This window comes from Protopterus annectens, chromosome 5.part0 (genome assembly GCF_019279795.1).
Source record: "Protopterus annectens isolate FY-2018-M chromosome 5.part0, PAN1.0, whole genome shotgun sequence".
Lineage (NCBI taxonomy): Eukaryota > Metazoa > Chordata > Ceratodontiformes > Protopteridae > Protopterus > Protopterus annectens.
In genome coordinates this window covers 1,170,494,978-1,170,511,517 of record NC_056735.1, presented here as the reverse complement: position 1 = coordinate 1,170,511,517, position 16,540 = coordinate 1,170,494,978, and the positions used below count along the sequence as shown (strand labels likewise).

At 42.2% G+C, this 16,540-nt stretch overlaps 1 protein-coding gene across 1 annotated transcript in view; it reads left to right on the top strand.

Moving 5' to 3' along the window:
* XRN1 (5'-3' exoribonuclease 1) overlaps positions 1 to 16,540 on the top strand; it is a 2,408,514-nt gene that overhangs the window by 709,299 nt on the left and 1,682,675 nt on the right. Inside the window, exon 13 of the mRNA XM_044071018.1 lies at positions 6,767 to 6,856. Coding sequence (XP_043926953.1) covers positions 6,767 to 6,856 — 90 coding nt within the window. The remainder of the gene's footprint in view (positions 1 to 6,766; positions 6,857 to 16,540) is intronic.

The following is a 16,540-nucleotide window of genomic DNA, read 5'->3' as shown; positions in this document are numbered from 1 at the left end:
TCCAGTACCCAAAATGTTTTTATCTTAGTGGAAAACTGGTTCCATAAACACTGACTCCTCCTTAACCCCCCCCCCAAAAAAAGAACTAAATTATTACTGTTCACACCGACACAGAAGTCCACCCTTATCAATTTCACAGTTACTTCAAATAATGGCACTACAGTAGCACCCAGCATTACCACCAAACTTTTAGGTGTTACAGTTGATCACAATCTTAACTTTGACTCGCACATAAACATAACCATTAAATCCAGTCAATAGAAAACTCTGTTTCCTGTATAGGCATAAACCCTTTCTTACACCTTCAGCCAGGACTACTATTGCCCAAACACACCTAATATGTACCCTTCTCTATGCCTCCCCCATTTATACAAACCTTTCCAAAAGCAATCTAAACAAACTTGGCTACCTCATATAATAACCTCCAGATTTGCCACTAGAGTCCCTTTTCGTACCCACCATTTTAAAAATCTTAAACAATTAGGATGGCTGGAATTGCAAAACCAATTTCTTCTACTGCAACTTACTATCAACCACAAGATCTTGTATCATCCCACCAACACTCCAATACTCTAACATTATTAGCCCTTATAAAGATCTCGCAACCCTACGATCAGCTAATAAACTACTTGTAGCGGCCCTTAAATCCAACAATAAATCTGATGACTGCCTGTTCGCCAACTCTGTTGGAAATACTTGGAACAAGCTTCCAAGTGAGATAACATCTCTTACTTCTACTCCACTTTTCAAGAAGCAACTTAGATCCTTCCTAAAACCCGTTTGGCTATGCCCATGTACTAATCCTGACTAATACTTTCTCCACCAGCCATATCATCATGAAATGCCTGTAACACTTTTTCTGATGACTTATTTCTCCACTATTTTTTTTAAGGGACATGATATAAGAAAAAAAAATTATTATTCCAGTTCTGTAATACTACAATATAATAACTGCTAGCCTTTTCTGATATCTCTTTACCGTCCACATTTCTGTATACATAATGCTCATCAGATACCAGTTGTATAAGTTTCTTTATTCTCTCTCTGACAATCTGTCTATATGTAATTTTGGCTAAATGCTTATATTCACCTATAACTGAAAAGTTCATCTCTACTTGATTCCCAAGTAGACTATTCTCTATCTGTAAAGCCTAGCACTTACTCCTACAGTACTTGCACCTTGATAAAGCACTCTTATTATAGATAGTACCCCACCAGCCCAAAACCCACTTCCCCCGGAGTCCTTTGAAAGTTCTTTATCTACTACTTCTAGTATGTCGAGGGATCAGTTGCTAGTGTCCTCTCCAGCTCAACTGGTGAACCTGGGAATATTGAGGCAATGTTACAATTGCCTCATGTACACAGACAATCCTCTCCTTCTCCCACAAAACACAAATACATGCGAGAGATGCAACTATACGGCCAAACTGGAGGCTGAGCTCTCTCAACATAGGACTGGCAAGACCAGACAGGAGGAGAAGGCAACCACACACAATACATACCCAGTCACACATGGTACCATCACAACTTCAAATCATACACATACTCACACAAAGACATACTCGGAGGCTCTGGTCAAAATTTACCAAAACAGCAGAGGCCACCAAAGCAGACACCCAAACAAATACCACCTCACGACCCAACACATGCAACACATAGACCACACAGTCAGAGTGTCAAACAGTCACAGCCCTTAAGGCCAAACAAAATGCCAGACACACTTGTCATTGGTGATTCCATAGTCAGACACACTGACGCCCCGCTCACCAGACTGAGTAAGGAGAAGGTCACAGTAAGCTGCCTGTCGGGCGCTAGAATCCGCCACATAACGCAAGCACTCAGGTCTCTCAACAGCAGGTACAAGCACGACTCAGTCATTGTCCACGCTGGTGTCAACGACCTGAGACGCACTCCTTGGACTACATGAAAAGGGACGCCGAGGAGCTCTCTGATTATGTAGCCCAGGCAGGTATGACCCTGACCTTGAGCAGTATCCTACCTTCACCTAGAATGATGCCACAATACAGTGATAAGATGATCAGCTTTAATAATTGGCTTAAATTCTGGTGTCATTCAAAGGGGATCCAATGTCTGTCTGCCTGGGATGACATGCTGGACAAGCCACGCTGCTCGCAAGGGACGGCTTGCACCTGTCACCCTGGGCTTCCGGATATTGGCAAAGGCTCTTGCCACCCCATAGTGCCTTTTTAGGCAAGGCTCAAATTCTAAACCTACCACCCTAGAACACCAAAAAGGAAAAAACTAAGGGTAATGCTGCTCAATGCCAGAAGTCTCAATCTCAAGATGCACGCACTCGAGGCCCTTCTCAATATGGAGAACATCGATGTCTGTGCTGTGACAGAAACCTGGTTCAAGGCTCCTGAGAGCACCCCAGCACTAACAGGTTTCACCTCATATCATACGCCCGCCCCAAAATCCGGACAACACCAAGAAAGGAGGGGGTGTCCATATTCATAAAGGACACCCACACCTCAAGGTTGGTGGCAACGCACGATGCATCTGAGACCATCCAGGTGCAATTAACCATAGGCAAGACTGCTCTGCAATTTGTAGCATGTTACAGGCCACCCTCTCAAACTCAGGAACCTCACATGGCCTTCCTGAAAACATTGGAGGGATAAATCTATCTCCAAACACCATCATACTAGGTGACTTCAACTACCCTAATATAGACTGGGAACACTACTCAAGCCCGAACACTCTAACCCAAAGATTCCTGGAGTTCATAAACTCAAATGCCATGGAACAACTAGTCACCATCCCCACAAGAGGTGAAAACATACTTGATCTCATCATCACGAACATGGGATCAAAATGTTCAACACCGAAGTATACCCCTCACTGGTGAGATCAGATCATAAACTAATCTCGCTGGAGGTCCTCATCCCCCCACCTGAAACAAAAAGACCACAGTGAAAAACTTCTCAAAAGCCGATTTCACACTTCTAAAACTAGTGTGGTCTCCTTTAAGGCCCCTGAGCCAGTGGTAAACATTACTCAAACCGCTGAATCACTTACAAATGCCTTCTACCAGCACCTACAGGACTGCATGGATCAGGCAATCCCAAACAAAACTAAGACTCTCTGTACCAAAGGCAAGCGTCCAGTCTGGTGGACCCCAGCCATAAACAAGCTCTACAACAAAAGGAGAAAGCTACTACAAGATAGAGCAAAATCCTTGAAAGGTAAGACACCTTTGATCATCATAAGTAAAAACTAAGAGCTCTCATAAAATCATCCAAGGCAAATTTTGAGAGAAAATCGCCAAGGACTCTAAAGACAATCATAAGGCCTTCTTTAGCTATGTTAGAAACCTAGGAGGAAACTCCCAGATATGCTCAGAATTAGTTCAAAATGATGTGAAAATTACTGAACCTACACACATTGCTAACATACTGGCTGACAGGTTCAGTGCAAACTTCTCCCTCCCCCAAAAGGAGAGATATCTATTCCAGAGGATTGTAGCCCCCAAACATCTCCAACGCCCAGGTGAGAACTGCCCTCACTAAGGCAAAAACACAGCATCCATGGGACCGGATGGTGTCCCCGGCTGTGTGCTTCATGAACTCAACGAGGAATTAAACCCACAGTTAGGACAGCTGTTTAATCTTAGCCTCACCTCCGGATACGTACCCAAGGAGTGGCGCACGGCGACTGTGGTCCCACTTCATAAGGGCGGTGCCTCCACAGACCCTGGAAATTACCGCCCCATTAGCTTGACAAGCCTTATCTGCAAAGCCATGGAGAGGATCATAATGGAACTCATAAATAAAGACATAGGGAACTTGCAGACTTTGGATCCAACCCAGTTTGGCTTTGTCAAAGGCAGATCCTGCCTCTTAAACTTGGTTGACTTTTTCGAGACAGTCACCAAGGCCATTGATGAGGAAAGGCAGTCCATACAGCCTACCTCGACCTGGCAAAGGCCTTCGACACAATACCCCACTCAGGTATCATCGAAAACTCATCAGCTTGAATGTAAACCCATACATCACAAGATGGGTTGCAAACTGGCTAAGCGACAGAACCCACAGGGTCAGAGTTGCTGGAGCCATGTCAGACTCAAAGCCTGTCACAAGTGGTGTCCCACAGGGCTCAGTCCTGGGTCCACTCTTGTTCGGCATCTACTTTTCTGAAGTACAAGCAAACACAGGAGGGTTATGGCTGACAAAGTTTGCAGATGACTGCAAACTGGGCCATAGTCGAAAACACATCTGACACAGATATCCTCCAGAAGGGCCTCACAGAAACGGATAACTGGTGCCAGAGCCATGGCCTGAAGTTAAACGCCAAAAAATGCATAGTCATACCCTTCGGGAAAAACAAGGTTACCCCTAGCTACCATATAGGTGACAATCCACTGAGCACAGAAAAAGTCATCAGGGATCTGGGGACCCAAGTTGACAGTAGTCTTCGCTTGACACTCATGTTGCTAAAGTAGTTAGGAAAACCTTCTATATCGCCCACCTGATCATGAAGGGATTCACATCTAGATCAAGGGAGGTCATCGTCCCCCTGTACTCATCACTCATTAGACCTATGATTGAGTACAATGCCCCGTTCGGAATGTATCTGACCCAGACACCTGATGCAGCTTGAAAGGCCCCAAAAGTTCCTCACCAAAAGGATAAAGGGTCTCAAAAATATGTCTTATGCTGCCCGACTGAAAGAACTCCAGCTTTATTCAGTCTCATACCGCTTGCACAGAGGTGACCTGTGCCTGACATATAAGGCCATGTCAAACCCAGATTTGATGAATATGCTTCACCTCAAAAAATCTAGATCCCTCAGAACCACAAGGGCGGGAGACTTAAACCTTGACACGGTTATAAATAGAACGTGCTGGAGGGACAGATTCATCACCCAGAGACTCCCTATGCTGTGGAACAAAATCCCGGTACATGTGAGGCAGAGCACCTCGCTGGCCTTGTTCAAGAGGAATCTTGACCAATGGATGGGAGATCGCAGATATACCCCAGGGATTACTTCAGTGTCACTGCTTGACAGAGGCACAGAAAAATGATAGGCATAGTTTTTATTCAAACTAAAGGGGTGGCGAAAGCCACATAACTATGGGCTAGGCTTATAAATGCCCTTGGGCAGATAGCCTAGTATGAACCTATGAACCTATGAAAGTCCTTTTTTGTTTTTTTGCATAGCAAAAACATATCTGTAAGGGTTTTTTATGTGTAATCAATCAAGACGCGTTTTCCTGTTGTATATGCCTTGCAGTCTTTGACCCTTGTATAACATGGCATAATACTGTTGGAGCTTTTCTCCCCGACACTTGTATAGCATTGCATAATACTGTTGGAGCTTTTCTCCCTGGGCCTCTACTGAAAATGGACATATGTCCAGTTAGATTAGCCCAGTCAACAAATGTAAAATAAAATAAATAAACATAAATAACACCTATAAGAAAAACTAAGCACTTCTAGTGTGTGATCGTGCAGCTGCAGAATAGTAAACCAAACAAGAAAACCAAAAGGCTGACATGGTGCCTTGTATAAATAACGTTTATCCAAGTAAAAATTCAAACTCACTTTCCAATTATACAAATTTGAAGTTTAATAGACTTAAACTAAAAGTAAAAATTGGTTATTAATCATTTCATCTTTCATCCCAAATTTTTGTTAAAAAAATCTTGGGGGTAGTTTACCTAAAAACATCTTAAAAACTTTCTCCACGTCTTGGAGAAAAGTGTTTTAATCAGAATACATTCTTACAATTATAACCAATTGTCCCTTGACCATATTTTTCTTAGTCTATGATTAAATAAAGATTTTAGCAGACTTGACAAGTCATTTTATGCTATTCATGAGGCATTCTGGGATATTAAGGCCCATCGAAGCAGTGTTCTGGGAGGGGGCACTTGAAGTGATAGAGGGGTAAAGCTGGAGCTGTATTTATCAGCCAGATTTGCTATATTTTGTGGCTCTGTGTAGGTGGTTCTGTTCAACATTAGTTTGGCATGTTTATTAACTCAAATTTGGCTTTGGTGGACTTGAGTTGTCCCATGAGTTGTGTGTTCAGATTGAGGGAGTTTTTACCTTGCTGGGAAATGTCCTTCATATTTTTTGGACATGATTTTTCTTTCTGTTATACAACAAATTTTGGGATTCCATCAGGGTGGCTTGTTTTTGGAGGCGGTCCTGTGTTTATTTCTGATTGGTACAGCTATCTTTCTGCAGCTATTTGCATGATTTTACAGGGTTTCTCTGACAAATTCTGCATAGGCAGTTATGTTTTTGGGTTTTGTGGATGGGGGGCTTGGAGTTTTGGTAGACTTTTGCTTTGTAAAGGGTAGTTAGTATTTGCCTACAGATGGTGGTTCTATTGTTGCTTATTTCCCCACTGTGGATCTGTTTAGCTCCACATGACTAATCGTCTCTGATTTTTACTTGTGTTGCAGTGTTCTAATTATATTTGTTTTGCACATTTATATTTCACATCTTGTTTCATTTTACTTATTTTATAGTCTAGGTACATTACTTTGTCTTTTAAATTATTGAAGAGTCCCAAGTCTGACCCCGCAGCTTTTAATTTTAGTTTATTTTTGAAATGTGCCTGTCGTGGTGTGCTTTCAGACTTCATGTTGATACCTAGCATTTTTTCACCCTTAGATTTTTGCAGGGGAGATTTAATTTGTAGGTGTTGCAGAAGAATTTAAAAAGATACTTGAAAGAAAACCTCTGAAGATTTCAAACCATCTAATTTAATACTGTTTTTAACTGCTCTCTCCTAGTGAGTTCTTAGCTGACCAGTCTGAGTGCTATGTACAAGCTATACAATGGATTTTGCACTATTATTACCATGGGGTGCAGTCATGGAGCTGGTAAGTGTTTTTTTTTCTCTCTCTCTCTCTCTCTCTGTTGCTGCCTTGTCCTCTATTTTATGAATGATTATTGAAAGCCATAGAACCCCATTTGTTGTAAAATGTAAGGAATAAGAACTGGTCAGATATTTAGTGAAGAGTAACAGTAAGTCATAACATTTGAGTTTACCCATTATATAGCCTCTTTCCCTAAGAAGAATTTTCATCATGCCATACCGTTAACTCTGAAGGCCTATGCAGCATTCATTGAAATTTTTCTTGTTACAAGAGGCATTCTTTTATAGACAGCACAAGTTAGGAAACTTCTACAGTTCTTATCACCAACTCATTTCATTGCCTGAAGTCTCCCGTCATTGTCAGACTAGTTTAATGTGTAGTGGATCACCTTGTTGAGCTTTTTTTTTTTTTTTTTTTTTTTAAAAGCTTTTCAATCAAAATTTTAGTAAATAATTTAACTGTAATTGTAGCGGGCTGTTTCTCTTTTTGAAAACCAGAGATAACTTATTTATTTATTTTTATTCTATTTAACTTTTGTTTACCGGAAAAGTCTGATGTGCAACAAACCAATTTTCAGCGGAGGCCCGGGGAGAAACGCTCCGGTCGCATGTCTTTGTAACGTGGGAGGAAACCGGAGCACCCGGAGAAGACCCAAACGAATGCAGGGAGGACATGCAGACTCGACACAGAAGGCACCCCAGCCGAGAATCAAACCGGAGAACCTCTTGCTGTGAGGTGACAACGCAACAGCTGCACCACTGCACCATCCTATCTATAACTTCTCTCTTTTTTTTAAATAAATTAACCTTAAATGGATTCCATGAAGTTTGACATGAAACAGGAAAAAGGGGTGATGTTTTAAGTCACCAAATGTAAGTTACAACTTGAGGCAGCAAGAAATAGGAAAAAATAAATAAATTCCCCAATTCCATAAGTGGAGGGTATTGATATTCAAAATAAAATCCATAATGTCATTATCATAAGTGCCAGAATGAGTTTTTTTCCTGAATTTGGTTTTCCAGAAAGCTAAGAATTTAGTAGAATCTTTCCTAGCACCCGTGTTCATAGGTTCATGCTAGACAATCTATTGTAAATGTCATTAGGAGCCTTGCCACTGCAGTTTGCGTACTACCCTTGCACATAATGGATTGAAATGCCTGACCAGGAAAAAATTGCAGTTATCCATTTGATCTTCTAAAGTAAATTTAATGAGAGCAAGAGATCTGCTTTGTTTGACATGAAGTAAGGGCTTATTCTACAGGCAAGGAACGTTTGAGAGAGCTGTCTTCCCAGCTGGCCTTGTTTTCTGTTACGGTGTAGGTTTAGTCTTTAAAGCAGATTTGCAGTTTTAGAAATGTGTAGAAGGAAAGTTCATGTAGCTCAGGGTCATTTGCTGTCTTTTAGACTAGGCAGAAATCACCACAGAGAAAGCTGATGAATGATAGAAATAAAGTAATAAGGCTTTGATGCATTCCTTGTAGCTTAGAAACCTTATACTTGAGAATTATTTGGGTGAGAAAATGTTATGATCTGACGTTGTCATTTTCATTCATTCCTCAACAGCCGGATTTGGATCTGACCTGGCCGCTTCTTCCATGTCGTAGAATACTTGGATTCTTGAGGTCCTGCCTTTACCAATAGTGTCCCACCAACATAACATTTCTCAGATCTCGTTTGCAGCCATTGTGAACATAGGTTCATAGGTGTGTACTAGGCTAATGGCCCTGAAGACTTTACAAGCCTAGCCCATAGGATTACCCTTGCATCGTGTCACCCAACCTTGGTAACCAGTTCCGCTGTCGAGTAGAGCCACTGGAGTGATCCCCGGGGTGAATTTTCTATTTCCCATCCACTCATCAAGATTTCTCTTGAAGAGGGCCAGTGAGGTGCTTTGTTTGACATGTATGGAAAGTCTATTCCATAGCATGGGTAGTCTCTGGGTTATGAACCTGTCCCTCCAGCAGGTTTTGTTGATTATAGTAATGTTGAGGTCTCTGGAGCATGTGGTGTGGAGGGATTAAAGAGTTTTAAAATCTGACTGCATTTCTATCTGCTGTCTCTGATTCTGGCATTCTGTATTGAGTTTCACAATTAAACCTCACCGTTACAGCATAAACTTCCTTATTCCTTGAACTAGGATTCTCTATAAATTTATTATTTTAGACTTTTCTTTTTGTACATATGAACCCTTAACACTATTTTTTTAAACAAGAAACATCTTTATTGAACGATCACTTATGACAGACAATTATACTTTTATATAAACGTAAACCCATATTCACATTTTCGGTTGCAAATATTATACATCACATACAATCTTCTATACAGTTATCAGCCTAACATTACACAGTTCATTCAATTTCTCTGCACTACTGCCCTGATTCAAAAAGTTATGGTATTCATGTTCTTAAAAGCGTCTTAACTCAGTGGCGACACTGCACAATTGAGCAAAGACAAAAAGAAAACATTTTTATATAAATCTGGTACATTATACTGGCATCCGGAATCTAGTATTAAAGTTAAACCTACCATACAGATGTGTATATATGACCCAGGAAACACCAACTGTAACTTTGAAAATGACTTCAGATTACATTACCACAAAGAGACACCACTACAATAAATGCAATGGCCAGAAGCTGACAGTGGAACAGATTCTCCTTCGGGCTGCTGAGGGGAGATCTATGCCTGGCATAAAAGGCAATTTCAGACTCCACCCCGATAGACCTCCTACATATCCTAAAAATAAACCATGCCAGAATTACTCATTCTAAAGACTTAAACTTTACCTGTGATAAAGCAGGACCTGCTGGAGATGGGTATGTATTCCAGAGAACTACCTCTTATCTGGGAAGTACAGATGTGTAAAATCTTACCATAGCTGTAGATGTCCTTCTCTTCAGTGTACAAGTATTCATAACACTAGAGATAGACATAGATTGTGAGCTCTCGAGCTTTGGGTACTACTTTTTTCAAGAACCTTCAAATTTCAGTGAGTTTCTTCCTTTACTGCCTTTTTTCTTGATAGTTTTCTCTCTCCTCCCTTTTACCCTTCTAGTTTAATATATTAGTCACTTTTTCTCATACTCCTTGAGTACTGTTTAATACCATTGCTGGTAGTCCTTTCTTCTTGTACTATTTGTAATACCTCTGTTACCATTGTTGGTAATTTTCTCTTCTTTCCTGTCTCCCCATACTCATTAAAAAGAGGACATTTTCTATCCTTTAGTCTTACCTGGTAAAAAATTGTTTGTTCCTTTTGCCATAACCTTCCAATATGTCTGGCAAACCGTCCAGTTTCAACAAGTGTGCGACATGTGGGCACAAGGTTCCCAATTCGGACATCCACACAGTCTGTTTATATTTCTTATGTCCTAAATATCTAGACGTTGATTTTTGAAATCTGTAAAGGCTTCAACTCACGAGCCTTAATTGATGGAAAGAGCAAACTGATACTTAGGGGTCTTATCCCTTCTAAGCATTCTATGGTTGCTGTGGCTCAAACTCCAAAGAATCAAGACAAGAATAGTGACTTTGTTGCTAAGTATACATGCAAGAGATTCCTGTATTGTCCTACTTCAGCTCCTTCTTTGGAACCACCAGCAAAACTTTCAAGAAAGCCAGATCCGAAACCAAGACCCAAAACATCTCTTCAGGTCCATTCTCCAATTTACTCTCTGAGCCTGTTACTTCTAGATTGCCTTCAACATTCCTCTAACAGTTGCATCAGTGTCATTTGAGGCCTTCTTCAATGGCTTCCTCTCTTCGATCCTCCAGGAGCCTATCGGAAGGAGATGTACATAGGATGATGAGGACGTTCCTCAGGACAGAAATTCAAATTAGAGCTCTGTCGGCTTTGACCCCCCATTGGGTCCTGAGAGCCTCCATAGAGCCACACCACCTATTATATCTCCTTCTCTGAGCCATACTTCGGTTTTGGATCTGTTGGATCCAAAAGCCTTGGGGATGTCCTCCTGAAATCTGAAGGTAATGGTGTCTTTGACTCCAGTGGTATCTGTGAGTGGTCTGGTGCTCAGTACCTTAGAGCCAGATGACCCTTGTAGCCAAAGAATCGGTGCTGGCTTTGGGGTGTTGGAGCCAACTCCAAAGTTGACAGAGCTACCTCTTTCCATCAAAACAGCGTTAGATGGTTCAGTTCTGACTACCTCCTTGGGTGGATTGCCAGCGGGACGAATGGAGCCTATGGTTCATGAAGCTCCTTTGTTGGATCTATTGATTTCTGCTTCCCCTTGGCATTCTGCTTTCAAGATAGTGTAGAGAGTATTCTCTGTCTAGAGATCTGACATCTCTGTCCTCTTCAGATCAAACTTTCTTGTCTCATTCAGTTTTGCATCCAGAGCCTTGTTCATCTGTTCCATCGGGACAACCAGCCATAGCCAGTCTGAAGTCCTCCTGTCAGGGTATCTTTGTCTCTTCCAATACCTCCCCAGAGCATCCTGCTGAGGAGATCCCTTGGAAAAGAACATGCAAGAGGAGGCACTTAGACTCCCCACAAGGGTCTGTCACTGAAGACACTGATTTTGATGAAGGGGAAGCGTCCCCCAGATCACCACCTGACGATGTCTCCTTTGGAGACATCTTGGAACTTCTTAAATAACAAGAAGGTTGGTCCCAGTGATAATTCCCAAGAGGAATTCATGTTTCTTGAGACTTTTGGGTGTAGCCCGTCTACCTCCTGGGTGACACCGTCCACCGATGAGCTTATAAATTTGGTCTTTTGGAGGGTATGAAAGAACCAGACACTGCTGAGCCTATACCCAAGAGACCAGACAAAATCCTTGCACCTCCAAAAGACAATCCACTCTGTAGTAAAGGAGATCCCATTGATGCCATGGTTGTGACCACAAGGAAGGAACTATCAGAACATAGTTCCTCTGTCCACCCCCATAACAGGGAGTCTAGGGCATGGGACAGATTTAGAAAGCATGTCTATGCATCAGCGACCTTTGCTTTGAGGTCACTGAATTATTTAGCACAGTTTATTAGACTTCAGAGATTTGATCAAGGAAGTTACCATATCCCTTTCTGGGTCCGTATCTTCCAAGGAAGGGAATATAATTTCCTCGCAGTTGAGTACCATTTAATCTGTTTCCAGTTTGTCAGTGAGTTTGATTTCTCGTGCTGCTTGAAGGTACCTCACTGGCAGTGGATTCAGGCATTTCAATTAGGAGACATGCCTGAATGTGGTTTGTGTGATTTTGCAGAACCCTTCAAATCTTCTTTTTGCAGAACCTCATTGTTTGGCCCCAAAGTGAATGACTTGCACTACTCTAGGTGCAAACAAAAACGGAAGACCATGTCTGTTGAGGATGTACATTTTTCTACTACTCAAGTGGTCCTCACTCTGCTGTAATGAGTTAAGATTCACATGGAGACAGTTCCCCCAGGGGCAGAGGGGGGGAACTCAAATGGAAGGCACTGTCCCCAAAGGCAGTGGTGATCCACATAATCAGAGGTCTAGAGATCTCGGATCCTGTCCTGAATGGAGGCCTGACTAGCTGTTTCTGTTGGCAGTCAAAGGTTGTCTATCCCTGCACTATAGAGCCTGCCTAGATGTCACAAAAGATTTATGGGTGCAGAGGATAAAAAATAGTTTGTCATATTTTTCCAGCCCCCACCATTAGTCCTGAAAAAGATCCCTGATGATCCACCCAGTCAGAGTGAAGCAGCTTTTCTAGAGATGAAAAAGCTCCTAGAAAATGAGCAATCTAAGAGGTCTCCCCAGACCAGTGAGGATCCGGAACTTATTCAGGGTTCTTTTTGGTGCCAAAAAAGACAGGGGAAATTAAGACAAGTTTTGGTTCTCAGAAAGCCAAATCAATTGGTTCAGTTAACAAAGTTCCAGATGGTCACAGTTCAGTCCATTCTGACATTTCTGCACAAGGACGGCTGTATGTGCGCAAAAGATCTTCAGGATGTGTACTGTCATATCAAAATGAACAGGCGCTCCAAAAGATATCTACGCTTCCAGCTGGGAGCCCGTCATTACCAATTCAGTTTACTCCTCTTTGGTATCACCCACAGCCCCCAGGGTGTTTACCAAATTGCCTGACAGTTATAGAAGCTCATCTGAGACTGCTGGGATTCCAGATGTTTCTGTACCTGGATGATTGGCTCCTAACTGCTCCAACCAGGCATCAATTGATTCAAACAAGGCACTATTTTCTCCAGCTGTGCTCCAGTCGAGAATTATCTGTCGATTACAACAAATTTCAGTTCACTCCAACTCAAACTTTGGAATTCATTGGTGTTCATTTCAATACAGTCACCCAAATATCTTCTCTTCCTCTTTCGTGGATACAGACTACTTCGTTCCAGGTCAAAAAGATGTTTCAAAATTCTTCCCTTCCAGCACGTTTGATACTCCAAGTTTTGGGATCCATGGCAGCGACGATTACTTTTACCACTGGCCAGGGTTTTATTTAACTATTTGCCATTTGCTAACTGGTTTAGTCCAGCTGAGCCAAAGGCCTGTTTTCAGTGGAGACCCGAGGAGAAAAGCTCCAGAAAATAACAAGATATTAACATACATAGGTTCAAAAAAACAAAAAGTTAACATGCATAAATTCAAAAACAAGAATATTACATAGTTGTATCATATATTGAAATGCAGGCAAATTTACATAGTTATAGTGATACATATATTTACAGTAAAAGAAGTTGCATGAAAAGTAGTTGCAAAAATAAAAATGATGAGAGAACAGCAGATGAGAGTTTAGGGAAAAAAGGAGTTGTACTTGGGTTCTCCCTAGTAAGACGTAATATTACAGAAAACAGAACTAGAGTGGTAATAGATTCATGATATTGTTTCTATTAACAGAGAGTATAGGTAGGAGAAGGCTGAAAGATTTAGAATAATAGGTAAAGAGAGGTGTGGGTGAGGGGACTTAAGTATGGTCCTGGCATGGGCAGGGGCTAGTGTTAAGAAGATAGTTCTTAAGTTAAATTCTGAAACTGGTCACACAGTTAATGCTACGGATATTTGGTGGGAGGTTGTTCCAAGCTTGAGATACAGTGCTTTTATAGAGAAGTTTACCAATGTATTTGTTGGTTTTATAGATATTAAGAGGGTATTGATCAGAACTGCATAGAGTTCAACAGGGGTGTAGAGAGACATGAGAGAGGAGAGAGGAGGACAGGCTGAGGGTTGGTATAGTAAGGTATGAGTAAATTGCAGCTGGGGAAAGGAGAAGAAGCTGGGGAAACTCAAGCCATTTAAGCTGTTTTAAAGCAAGGCAGTGATGGGATTTCTACGGCTGATCGCTGGCAAATCGAGCTATGTTGTTATGTTTGTTCCAGTTTGGTAGTTAAGGGTAGATTGTAGAGATGTGATTATGGGAGAGGCATACAAAAGACAGGGAAGGAGGAAAGTCTGTGCCAGAGATGGTTTAGAGTTAGAGGCAAGGAATTTTGTTTCTCTAGAGTAAATAGTGTTGTATATGGAGGTCAAATTTTAATTGGTCATCAGTTATGATACCCAGATGTCTAGTGTGAGGATCAGCTTTGATAAGGGTATTAATGGTGGAGAAGTGATTTAGGGAAGAAAAGGAGGAGTTTTTTGTGGGGGGGGGGGGGTTAAAGACGAGCTGGTTATCAGTTAGCCATTGTTCGATGTGGAATTTGTTTTGAGTAATAGAGGGGAGGTGAGAGATGTCATCTGAGCAGATAAGGGTAGAGTCATCTACGTATTGTATCAGGGAGGAGGTGGTACATGAAGAGTGGAGGTAATTTGTGAAAATGTTGAAAAGGAGAGGTCCCAATATAGAGCCCTGGGGGATGCCAGTCTGGATGGGTAAGAATGGGGAGCAGATAGAAAGCCATCTGACTGACTGTAGCCTGTTGATAAAGTAGTTAGAGAATCAGAGAATAGCAGAGGAGGAGAGGTTGAGGTTAGTTAGTTTACTTAGTGGTTTAGAGCGTGAAACTGTCAAAAACTTTTGAGAGGTTAAGGAAAAGACATGACACCAGTAGGTTTTTGTCTCAGGCCTCTGCTACAGTATCTGCAAAAGGACACTGGATGTGCCATGGTTTGGCCTAAAGTCTTGTTGTGTAGGAGTCTGATGGTGTTTGTCAGTAAGATAATTAAGAAGCTATGTATGCATTTTTCTAGAATTTGAGAGTGGTGAGAGAATGGCTGTGGGTCTATAATTTGATGAATTGGTGGAGTTTCCTCCTTTGTGTAATGGTACGGTGTAGAATGATTCCAAGATGTTGGGGACAGTAGATTCTTGGATTGGTCTACTCTCAAGTATAGAGACAGGGTAGACTATAGAGTGAGGTGCAAGTTTAAGAAAGAGTGAGGGGGGCGGTTGTCTGTAGAGGGGGAACATGGTATCTGAAGTAGTTAACGTAATTTGATCAGCAACCTGTGGGTTACGGATCCGACACGGATCCGAGCCGGCAGCATACCAAGCAAAAAGATACGAGCTCCAAGCTTCTCCCCCTTACCCATACTACACTGCAACCTCCTTCCAATCCTCGGATCTCGTTTGCCGCGGCTTTGCCAAGCATGGGATTCTTAGAGCTCCAGGCAATTTTTTTACTTCAGACTTCTCTTTTAGTCTACTTTTTTTTTTGTGTGCGCGTGTATTTTAGTACCTTTTTTCGGGTGTTCTTTCTCCCTAGCTTTTATCTCCTCCTTCACCTTTGGTAGTTATTCTCCCTTAGTAGGCCCTATTTTTCCCTCTTTCAGGTGCGCTTGTGTGGCTCTGTGTGTGTCTCTAGTATGGCTGAAAGTCATTAAAGTGACTTTTTTTTCCCAAGTGCTCTGAGTGTGGCCATAAGCTGTCACCAGCGGATGGTCACACTCATTGAGTGATTTGCTTGGGGTTCCGCACCTTTATTCGGGCTGCCAGATTTATGCAGCCGTCAACCCCCGAGCCTTAAGGGATAGGAGGAACAAGCTGATTTTGGCGGGTCTTCTACCTGCGGAATCAGCTTCTTTTCCTTCCCTCTCTGTAGCGACAGCCACGGCTGCCCAGCGAATCGGCCCTCTTCCCCTGCCTGGGACTCACCCTCCTACCTTGTCTCAGGGAGAACGAGAAGCCAAGAAGGATAGAAAAGAGAGAAGGGAGAGAGAGAAAAAGAGAGAGAGAAAGAAGCCGCAAGCGACAGGCCGAATTGGATCCCTCGGCCCCTCCCGCTAAGGTGGCCTCTTTTCCATTGAGAGTGTCCAAGCCTTCCTCCTCACAGCTCCATTCGCCATGTTTCTCCCTGGAGCCGGAGGAGGAGACCCGACCAGCCTCGAGGTAGTCATCGCGTCAGCCCTCCCAGGCGGCTTCCTCCAGGTCTACTCACAGTATTTCTGAGGCAGATATGGACCGGAAGATGCGTCGATTCCTGCAAACTCAGCTGCAGATGGGAGTGTTGCTGTCTCCCCCCCTCCGGGGTTGTTCTTCAGGCCTTTACTCCACTTCCCTTTGAACATTCAACTAGGTCTGGTCTAAAATTTTTGACCTGGAAAACTGTTTTCTTAGTTGCTATTGTATCTCTCAGAAGAGTGTCTGAACTTCAAGCATTGTCTTCTAATCCTCCTTATTTAATTTTTCACAAGAATAGGGTTTCTTTATGGGACAGTTCTCCCTTTTTGCCAAAGGTGGTGGTAGAATATAATATTAATCAGGTCATTAATCTCCCAGTTTTCTTTCCAAATTTTTCAAAAGATAT